This window comes from Prunus dulcis, chromosome 1 (genome assembly GCF_902201215.1).
Source record: "Prunus dulcis chromosome 1, ALMONDv2, whole genome shotgun sequence".
Taxonomy (NCBI): domain Eukaryota; kingdom Viridiplantae; phylum Streptophyta; class Magnoliopsida; order Rosales; family Rosaceae; genus Prunus; species Prunus dulcis.
In genome coordinates, this window is record NC_047650.1 from 399077 (window position 1) to 410274 (window position 11198).

At 36.6% G+C, this 11198-nt stretch overlaps 1 protein-coding gene across 2 annotated transcripts; it reads left to right on the forward strand.

Annotated features, from left to right (window-relative positions):
• Positions 1-698: 698 nt before the first annotated feature.
• LOC117616721 (glutathione reductase, cytosolic) lies at positions 699-10990 on the forward strand. 2 transcript variants are annotated; one of them, XM_034346118.1, is made up of 17 exons: positions 699-1022; positions 1462-1621; positions 1725-1789; positions 1918-1987; positions 2349-2420; positions 2878-3081; positions 3476-3549; positions 3642-3725; positions 4579-4666; positions 4792-4873; positions 5983-6056; positions 6697-6804; positions 6937-7001; positions 8357-8470; positions 8821-8920; positions 10019-10072; positions 10553-10990. In XM_034346118.1, the coding sequence occupies exons 2-17, from the start codon at positions 1481-1483 to the stop codon at positions 10646-10648; spliced, it is 1491 nt and encodes a 496-aa protein (XP_034202009.1). In that variant the 5' UTR covers positions 699-1022; positions 1462-1480; the 3' UTR covers positions 10649-10990. The 2 variants fall into 2 exon arrangements, with proteins under 2 accessions (XP_034202009.1, XP_034202008.1); XM_034346117.1 differs by having other exon boundaries at positions 765-1022; positions 1456-1621.
• The last annotated feature ends 208 nt before the right edge of the window (positions 10991-11198 follow it).

Sequence of the window (11198 nt, forward strand, 5' to 3'; positions counted from 1 at the left end):
GAACTTGACAATAACAACCCATTAAGGATTTGGATGGGTGATGTTAAAATGTGACAACGTTACAATTCATCACTGCCCCACCCATTATATATACCAAAAAGAGTTGATTCCAAGAAGGAAAACAATAGCATACCTTCTTCTTGTCACTCTTGTGGTGGTCCCTATTTTGCTTTTCCTTTAGAATTATTCACCTCTTCTAGCAAATTGTCCGTAAACATCACAAAGTTCACAACCGTAGTGCGGGTCGTCTTGTCTCCCGGGGAGACTAGTCTAAGTTCAAGTGGTGAGAATTTGGTATGAGAATACCCCTGTTCGTTTCTACTTATAACACATGTAAATGCATTTCATTCATGAAACTTGTTAGGGATGTGATGTATAAGAAAGCAACTATGCCCTGGTTCATTAGTGATGAATGTAGACCCATTCTGTGTTTTGTTCATTCTATTTTCCAACACTCTTTTCATCCAAGTTGTTGTATTTTTGTAAATCGAGTTAATTCACACACAAAAACAGCAATTTAAAGAGAACATTGTTGACTTGATCTTGTTCCTTTTTATTGGCAATGGAACCATCGAAATTAAAATATACAAATCCAAGCTTGAGGAGATGCAAAATCAAAATCCAATTGGTCTTTCTTTTGTGCATGGTCCACGACACACCACATGGACCTTGTATTCTCAAAAGAGATACGTGTCAAACTACAATTAATTAGTAATAATCAGAGACACACAAATAAATCATCGATCCAAAATTTGACAACTAAATAATGCCACGCATTTGACTGGACGAAGCCTCTGCTAAGAAGAAGCAGCAGCCTATAACAAATTTCTCTTCCCTCTCTCTCTGCTCTCTCTCTCTCTCTCTCTCTCTCTCTCTACGTCGCTCTGTTTTGCTTCTGCAGCTACCTCCCATTTATTTTCGCATTACGCGCACTCGCATTTTTATTTTCCCATTGTTTTTGTTCTATATCCTAAAACCCTACAAGCCACAACAACAGTCGCTTCGCCATCTTCAACTTCAAGGTACGATCCACGTTTCCTTTTAATTTAATTACCCACAAGATCGTTCCTTCTGCAACACATTAATGGTTATGTACGAATCATACAATCCAAACCAAATTATATACAGTATTTCAAATTTTCAAATGTTCAAATTCTTATTTTTGGTTACGAAAAAAAGTTCATGCATTTGACACCCTCTTTGATGGGATTTTCTTAATTTTACTTTTTAATTTCTAGTACTCTTAATTGGTAATTGATGTCTGTTTTGATTTGAACAAAATCAAATAAGTTTTTCGGATTAAGAAAAAAAAGATTGCATTATCATTTCGCTTCACCCACTTTCTCGGTCGGCAGCCAAATAGAATTGTAGCTTTCTGCTTTGTGCACTTTTCCAAAAAGATACTTGATGATGATGATGATGATGATGATGATGATGATATTGTGGTTTCTGAAGATTCAGTTGGATTTACTCTATAATCATGTCGAGGAAGATGCTTATTGATGGTGAGGTGAGCCAGCCTAATGAAGGAGAGGTCCACTATGACTTCGACTTGTTCGTTATTGGGGCTGGAAGCGGCGGTGTCCGTGCCTCCAGATTTTCCGCTAATTTTGGAGCTAAGGTACGAATATATACATTACCGGAAAACACTTCTATTAACTTTGTTCGTCCATTCCCTTTTATGACAGAAGCATATTATGGGTTCATTTCATTTGATTTCATAGGTTGGGATATGTGAGCTTCCATTTCATCCTATCAGCTCAGAAGTAGTTGGAGGAGTTGGTGGAACGTAAGTTCGTTGAAACTCTTAAATTCAATGCTGTGGTTAGTGGTCTGTCACGTTGTTGTGACAAATTAGGACTTCTGAAAATTGATGTTGCTTATATGGTTTTATGTTTTGGACATTTGGTTTTCCAGATGTGTCATTCGTGGTTGTGTTCCCAAAAAGATCTTGGTGTATGGAGCATCTTTTGGTGGTGAAATCGAGGTGAGAATATGACATTTATTGTTTATAGTTGATGTTAATTGGTCTGATGAATGTACTTGCCCTTGCCTCAATTAATGCATCTAGCAGGAGCTCACAAACTTATTTTCATGTGAATTAGCCAAAACTAACAAAAAGGAAGTCATCACACCATTTAGTTGACACTCAAACTAATTGATCTACTGGATAATCTAGCACAATGCGAGGTTTCTAGCAGCTGTACTGTGGAAGTTTTTCATATGCATTTCCAGTGGATAGCTTGTTCACTACGTTTTTACAGATGTTTATATTGTATATTTGATCAAGTATTTTGTCTCTTATTAAAAGAAATGGTCTGATGAATTTATTGGTTTTGCTATTGCAGGATGCCAGGAATTATGGGTGGGAAGTGAATGAGAAAGTTGATTTCAACTGGAAGAAACTTTTGCATAAGAAGGTTGGTTAGCAGAGTTTGAGTGTTAAATTTCCCTCTCCTTAATATCATGTGTGTTGCCTTGCAAAATTATTACAAAGTTACCAATTGGGGACTTCTTGGTTCGTCTAATTGTTATCAAAATCACAAAAGATTTGAAAATTTCAATTGCGGATGAATTTGTTATAATTTTTTTAATTAAAGAAACAAAGATGATTTTTTGATAGAAAATTCACTAAGGCACAACAAGAAGACCACCAAAAATATTATTGTGGGGTTTTATTTTCCTATTATATTTAAGAACTACTACAATGAAACTCCATTTGGAAGGTAGATATCTTTGATTGGTTTGATTTCTTTATATAATTAATTGTTGTTTTGAAATCCAGAAATAAATTTTCCTCATTTCATTTTAATTTCCTTTATTACTTATTAATTATTTAATAACTCAAAACTGATATTTACCTATCTTCTTTCACAGACAGAGGAAATAATTCGATTAAATGGAATATACAAGCGTTTATTGTCGAATGCTGGGGTTAAATTGTTTGAAGGAGAGGGGAAGATAGTTGGTCCCAACGAAGTTGAGGTGACACAGCTAGATGGCACTAAATTGAGCTATTCAGCCAAGCACATATTGATTGCAACTGGCAGTCGGGCTCAACGACCTGCTATTCCTGGGCAGGTAAAATTCTGCATTGGAATTTAAACTTGTATGCTAAATATGAAGTTGTGTTATTCGACATTTTATTTTTGGCCGGAGCGTGCTTTATGATATTATGCAGTTTTATTTGACAAAAGGTAGATTTGTTGATCATCAAAGTTATAATTCTTCTTGAATTTTCTGTTAAAACAAAGAGGTCCCTTGTCATTAAAAATACAGCCAAAGAAGCCCTTTATCACCCCAGTTGGATGAATAGAGCTGATTTTTATAGCATTCAACTGTCCTTCATTTGCAACTACTGCCTAAGTTTGATACATAACATGGTCGCTGCATTCAAATATGATTCTGTTTGTGCTATTATTGTTGTTTACACATATTCTGTTTTCTTTCTAATTCATTTTAATTTCTTTTCTAGGAATTGGGTATATCATCTGATGAAGCATTGAGTTTGGAGGAGTTACCTAAACGTGTTGTGGTGCTTGGCGGAGGGTTTGTCTTAATCTCTTTGTTTATGTTGTTTGTTTGATTTTATCTGCTTTGCATGCTCATAAGTTAGCCCCATTATCCTTCCTTGTTATTAGGTACATTGCTGTTGAGTTTGCTTCAATATGGCGTGGGATGGGTGTTTCAGTGGATCTATTCTTCAGAAAGGAACTTCCATTGAGGTTGTTATTTTTGATGTTATTGCGTTTTCCCTTTTGAACTGTTAGCCTTGATGATGTTTATAGTGGAGTTGCTGCCATGTGGGCTTTTGTCTGTCTATTATGTAATATTTGTTGCAAGTTTGAGGCACTAAGGTATTTGTTGGGAATTGAGTTTAATTTAACTTTTTTGTGTTTTTTGGAGATTTTTTTAATTGCACAGTAAGGCGTTTTTATTTATTGGGAATGACTATGAAATTAGAAAAATTGATGCTCAAAACAGTACACGCCACGCCAATAAGTGTAAATCTATTTTGGACCATCAATCATGGTAATTCCTAGTGGATGGACCACTGTTATGAAGAAAGAGTTATTGCATGCTGATGGGGAAAGAGAGAGAAATTGAAAAGGAGAGAAAAGGAAGGGGCAAGTTGATTATGTTGAAATGTTGAGTGATGTAAAATGTTAAGCTTGCATGGTGTACAGAAATTTAACTTTCCTTTTTCCCTCCTGGTCTTTCTAAGCTACAAGCCCCTTATAACGATCCAATGAAAAAGAAGGATCGAAAAAATGATTTTTGCTTTTTAACAATTTTTGGAATGGAAGCTGAACTACCTTTTGGTTCTCCCAGAAAACAACTTTAATTTTTTGAACCCATTTTTAAAGACTTTAAAAAATATATATAGATTTGAAAGAGAGTATATTTAGATTGATTCTCCACTAACCTTACTTCTAATAGTTAGAAGTTCGTTGCCATTTCATGTTTGAGGAGTGAATATTGCACTCTGAAATGTGTTTCCTATGCCATGTTACAAATTATTGTGAAGGACACAGTAGCATTTGTGACTCATTTAGATTTGTCCATATCCTACTACAGAGGTTTTGATGATGAAATGAGGGCAGCGGTTGCACGGAATCTGGAAGGAAGGGGAATTGATCTACACCCACAGACAAATTTGACAGAGGTATTGTGACTCATAGGAATTGTAGACGTACCTTTGTTGCTGCTCTTACTTTTATAGTGTATATGTTTTGACTTTTGTTTGATCTTTGTTTGTCCTAGTCCTAATGATTATTCCTGCAAATTCAGTTGATAAAAACAGAGGATGGCATAAAAGTTAGCACGGATCATGGCGAAGAGCTGATAGCAGATGTTGTACTGTTTGCCACTGGTAACTACAGACCTATTTAGTTGTGTTTCTGATAATGGGGTTGGAAGTTAATGCTACTTGTTATAAATTGTAACTAAGTAAAGAAAAAAATTAATTAAAAACCACGAGCTCGTGCCTAGGCCAAAAAGAAATTATTTTCAGTTTTTTTCAATATTTGAATTGTGAAATCGGAACCGGGACCTTCTGCTGAACCCTGCAATCCTTGGGAGGCAGGAAACTGTAGCAAATAGCTAGGTAGGTACCTTAGGAACTGAACTCCGGGAGAGCAAACCACAGGCCTCACCACTCGGCTAACCCTCGGTCATAGTCAGCCTGTCCCATTTGAACACTTTAACTATGTATTTACTCTTCTGTTGGTTCCGCTATGTTTTTAGCAATTCACATTGCATCATACACCTCGGTGATAGTCAGCCTGTCCCATTTGAACACTTAAATTATGTATTTACTCTTCTGTTGGTTCCGCTATGTTTTTAGCAATTCACATGCATCATACAAGCCTTGGATAAGACTCCCTTGTTGCCAATAGTTTGAACAGCGTCTAGGGTTCCCTCCTTTGTTGGGTAAAGCAATGTGATTGGTCATGGCTTGATATTGAGCTGTCCTGTTTAGCTGTTTTTTTCTTTTATCTAAATAATTGTATAAGTCACCCAGTGTTACAATAGTGAAAACCTGCTTTTCCTTTTCATGTTAGCTGTTAGACATCACCTGAGTTCATGTGCTACTTTTCTTCAAAGTTCTCATAACCTACGTGACAGCTATAGTGCTACCTTTTTCCTTTAACGTTTAGCTGTCAATCCTGGTTCTTGCATCTTATCCATGCTTCTTAATGTGTCTCTGGTTTTTGGGATTCATTATGGGCTTCCACCATATTGCATGGTAAATGATTATAATAGTTTCGGTAGTTGCACTACTTTGTGGAATTATCATCTCCAATCATCCGTGTATCTAGACATAATGCATTTAATAGTCTGTTCACTAGTAGTATAAACTTGTGTTTGTTTTTCGTAACTTAGAGCACTAGGGGTGAACTTAGTAATGATATTTGTATTATGGTTTAGCTCAGTCTCTCACAGGGAAATGATTGCCTTGGTCTAATTTACAAATGACAGGTCGAGCTCCCAATACAAAGAGGTTGAATTTGGAAGCCATAGGTGTGGAACTTGATAAAACAGGAGCTGTGAAGGTTACTAGCTTTGACTTTTGCATCTTGTTATTTTCATTTGACATTTTGTCATGTGTTTCAACTTTGAATTGATTTTGTATGTGTTTGATTTTAGTATTAGTTCTGCAGTGGTTTTTTCTAGACATTCGAAGTTATTGCAAACTTGATTCACTAATCTGGTGTCAGTATCTTGTATATCACTAGTTTTCCGTATTCACAAATCTGAGTCTTCAATGTTTATTTGGAATTAATTTTCCCTTTTTCTCTATGAGAAGGCAAATAATTGTGCTTACGCATTTTGGGTCCCCTAATTTTTGTAAAACCCTAATACCTCCTCATTTGTTCTGCTGTCAATCAATGTGACAATCAAAGTTCAATGGTAATGTGAGGATTAGGACCAGTTCAGGGTGGTCTCCAATTAGTGGATGGAGCCAGTGGGATTTATGGTTTCGTCTTTTCAAACAATATAGAGTTATACAGTTGATAATCTTAATGCAACTTCCCTTGTTTCTCCTTTTCTCTTTTCTTTAGTAATTTATTTTTTGTTTTCTTTGTCTGATGCTTTGTCCTAATCCGAAAATCAGTGATGCCATTCCCAGAGAGAGATTTTTACTGTGGCAAGCAATTATACCATATTGGTCTCGGCTCTTTTCTCTTTCAGGTAGATGAGTATTCACGTACCAACATACCTAGCATATGGGCTGTCGGTGATGTTACAAACCGAGCAAACCTTACCCCTGTGGCTTTAATGGAGGGAACTTGCTTCGCAGTATGTATTTTCTTTCTACCTTTTCCTTAAACTTTTTATTGATTGCTTAATTTTCCTTTTCTCTGGATTCTTAGCTTTATCAACAAATAGATGATTTTATGTTGTTACTAATTTATCTTATGTTCCCAACAGAAAACTGTTTTTGGTGACCAACCTAGCAAACCGGATCACCGCGATATACCCTGTGCAGTGTTTTGGTAATAGTTTCTCCCTTAAAAAAAGGCCTTCCGTTGTTTGTATGTTTTTTCCCCCTTTAAAGGTGACTTTTTTGTGTGGTGTGGAGCTGGTCACAATAAGTACATTGTATGATCTCATGAGATCTCTAGAATACATTAACTCATAAGTGATTCTTGCCAGAAAACTCCTCCGCATATAGAGAGTGTATGAGGACTGGCATTTTAAGTTAGATATTTGTTCTTTTTTAAAGATTTAATACCACCAGTGGATCAACATAAGAAGCCCTCTTTTCCTGAAGGTTTTGAAGATGCATTATGGTTTGAATTTTGTTTTTAATATGGCATGATCAACTCAAATGAAAATCTAATTACAGATACTTATGGATCTGAATGTGAATGCTTTAAACTTCAGAGCTCCCTTGCAGAATCTTTTAGGTGAAAAAGATTGGAATGAAGAACATTAGCTTTTCTGGGGACCAATTGACTTCATTTAAGAAGGGGAAATCTTCCTGTAAATATAGGAACATCATAGTAGTTGAATTATATTTTGAATTGCTATTTTGTGATTTTATAAAAGTGTTTCATCCTTTTGAAGTGTTGGGCTTATTACTTATAGAATTAGTTAAGTGTTGTACTTTTTCTTGAGAAGTGCAAACACCAGACCGGGTGCTTGGTGTGATACCCTGAATCCCACATCGGGAATGCACTGGGAAGATCTTTGCCACATTAACAAGGCCTAGGAAACCCAGTCACCTTCAGCTAGCACTTTTGGACGAGGCCTTGGGTTGTTACAAATGGTATCACACCCCAACCCGGCCGGTTGCCTATGTGGGATTTGTGGGCCTTTGTTATGACGACGTCTCCCTGCCGATGAGGGAAAGAGCGCCAACCCCCTTGTGCTACGGGATAACGTGGATCCGTGGGCAGGTAAATGATTGAATTGCACATTGAAAGGCCTGCCTGTTTGATAAAGGTGATTCCCGTCTTGGCGAGGATGCCAAGTCCTAAAGTAGGGGAGGTTGTGATACCCCGAATCCCACATCAAAAATGTGCTGGGAAGATCTATGTTACATAAACAAGGCCTAGGAGTCCAAAAGTCACCTTCAGCTAGCACTTTTGGATTAGGCCTTGGGTCAAAAAACTAACTGTGGTTTTTCACTTGAAATCTGCCATGTTGACAACAATTAAGAAGTGGTTTGTAGCCTTTGCCTTTGGTCATGTTAGACATCTTAAGTCTACCCAATTTATTTGGCTTCTCAGTAGCTGTGTGGTTACTTAAATTTGTGTCAGGGCAATCTTATGATACTCGAACATTTCTGATTTCTTGCATTTGGATAAATTTTTTTTCCTAATGAACTTCTGTTTGATGTTTGCAGCATTCCACCTCTTTCTGTTGTGGGCCTTAGTGAAGAACAGGCAATAGAACAAGCCAAAGGTGATATATTGGTATTCACATCGACCTTCACTCCAATGAAGAACACTGTATCTGGGTACGTACGGCATTATGAGGTCTTACTCTTTGCATTACTGCATATGTCCGTACAGAGGCTGACTGAAAATTACAATTGTTGCTTTATTGGTTTGTACTGTGATGCCCCATGATTAAGTTTGAATTTGGATTCTTTCATGCTTTCCATAAATAAGGTCATCAACATGAGAGCTCAATTATCAATTGAACTATAGGCAAAAAATTTGACTTCAATTTATGAGCAAAATCATGAGCGTACAATTATAAGCTTGAAGTTCTATTTATTCTCTTTGAGCAAATTTATAGTCCGTTCCCTTGGTGTTTTAAGCACTGACTTCAATGTATTTGTTTTTTTTAATCTTTTTCATCTAGACGACAAGAAAAGACAATTATGAAGCTTCTTGTTGATGCTGAGACAGATAAAGTTATTGGGGCATCCATGTGTGGGCCAGATTCACCTGAGATTGTGCAGGTATATGTTGTGTTATTTGTACAACTCCGTAAATCTCAAATGCTATGTTGTGTTTGCAATTGCTGTAATTTGATACATAAAAGAACTTTTCGAATCAACAAAACTGCGCTTGCATAACTGAAGTCAACTAATTCCTTCTTTTCTGTACAAATTTGCTCTCGAGTACAACAGGACTTCTCTCTAGTTTTAATTTGTCTGTATCCCTAGATATGTATAGTTATCGCAGAGTCCTTCAAGAATCAAGTATTTTCAGCTCTATTTTTTTAGTAATTCCTGAGAGGAACCTTGCAATATTGTTGCCCATGATCCTATGTTTTACTACCTAAGTGATGGTATATTATGAGTATTAAAGAAGAAAAATAGAAAGCTTAATCTTGCGTGTGATACTTGAGTAAAATCTTTTGGATAATTGTCATCTTTAGTTTGTGATCTGACAAAGTATTAGGCACAGGAAGGGGTTTAGGACCAAACAATATTCTTATTGAGGTTTTTGAAGTGTTTAGAAGATGAGGGCGTGTATGCTTGATGATAGGAGATAAAGTATTGTACTACATGAATGAAGGGGATATTCAAAGTTGTACAAACTATCATGGAACTAAATTGATGACTCACATTATGGAAACTTTGGAAGTGTTCAAGGTCGATTTTGAAAGGTGTAATATCATGTGTAGTGGATCTTCTTAGATAATGTCACAGAAAAAGAGGGTTTGGGGGTAGGGTGGAGGAAGCTGCTTAAAGGATACATAAAATCGGCCAATTTTTCAGTTCTGATCAATGGAAGCCCTAGGCGGAAGTTCAGGGCCTCTAGGACATTGGGTCAAGGTGTGACCCGCTCTCACTTTTTCTTTCTCACTAGTTGTCGATATTTTGAGCAGATTAGGTTGAAAAAGCTAAAGAACATGCACTCATAGAAGCCTTTATAATCATGAGTTATCATTTTCTAATAGACAAAGGTTAATTTTCACCATGTTGCAGAGATTTTGTGTAATTTGAGCTTATACTGCTTCTAAATGCTGTTTACAGTACTCTTCATCTTCTTTTCATTTTACCATCTTATTGTTGTTCAGAGAATTACATTATTTTGGGTGTCTTACACAGGGCATTGCTATTGCACTGAAGTGTGGGGCAACCAAGGCACAGTTTGACAGTACGGTAAGTTGGGTATTAGTGCTGGGCAAAGATTCATTTCTGAGTTTTACTTTCAAATCACCTACTTTGTGTATTTTGTTAGGACCATTGATCATACTTGGACTTTTCGTTATGGCTATTAAGTAGTTCAAGTGTTTGCCTCTTTAATGTCTTGTTTTTGGCTTAAGGAAAACAGTCTGTTGAATTAATACACAAAAAAGAATGCTTATTCACTAACTACTTGCACAGAAGCAGAAGATAAACACATTTTCTCTTTAAGGACAGAAAGAAACATGGGTTGAGAGGGAGAGGATGAGTTGGGTGCAATAGGGGGGGAGGGGAGAGGTGGTAACCATCCTTTAACTTTTGTTATGGATGTTGGAAGGGAAAGTAAATGGTGATTTTATTCCGAGTATATTCCCCTGTAAATTGTTTTGTTTTCTAAATGCTTTTTTACCTTGTGGCTTCACTTATACTGAAAGTTATTTTTTGTTCCTTGTGCAGGTGGGAATACACCCTTCTGCAGCAGAGGAATTTGTGACAATGCGTTCAGTGACGAGGCGTATTGCTGCAGGTAGCAAACCAAAGACAAATCTATAAGGATGCAAGCAATAGGACGAAAAGATTTGTATACAAGGTCTGGAGGAGTTTGTCCTGTCCTCCTAAAGCTTACGTAGTTGTTTCACATTCACCAGAGGAGGAAACATATATATTTTGGGAAATTTAAATTGGTTGAATTCTGTCACAATAAGAGCTTGTAGGGCAGTATAAGTTCTAAATGATTGATGGAGATACAATATTGATCTCTACATAACTGTATCAGTTGATCCATGACAGTGTTGCCGTGCTTTATATACTCTGCTGATACCTGTCAATTTAGACACTTGCACGAGTAATTTACTTCCTCCCTTTTTAATAAAATACAATTAAGTTTTCTGCTTATGTTCAAAGTGAAGGCTTTAGCTGTTGGGCTTAAGGTTAAGCATCTAGTACTCAATATCTAGTACTCAATGTTTGAAAAAATGCTAGGCGGTAAGCAGGCGGCAGGGGCCTAGCTCCTAGATGAGTAATCAAGGCCTAGGAGCCCGCCGCCTGGTCGTTTCTCTTTTTTAAAAATTATTTCGTATTATAAATTATAAATTTATACCAA

Bases quoted from the DNA above. Each gene is read 5' to 3' on its own strand.
- LOC117616721 (XM_034346118.1), top strand. From the start codon at position 1,481: ATGTCGAGGAAGATGCTTATTGATGGTGAGGTGAGCCAGCCTAATGAA. The intron at 3,082-3,475 runs GTAAAATTCTGC...TTTCTTTTCTAG, and splicing joins GACCTGCTATTCCTGGGCAG to GAATTGGGTATATCATCTGA. The intron at 8,921-10,018 runs GTATATGTTGTG...TGTCTTACACAG, and splicing joins ATTCACCTGAGATTGTGCAG to GGCATTGCTATTGCACTGAA.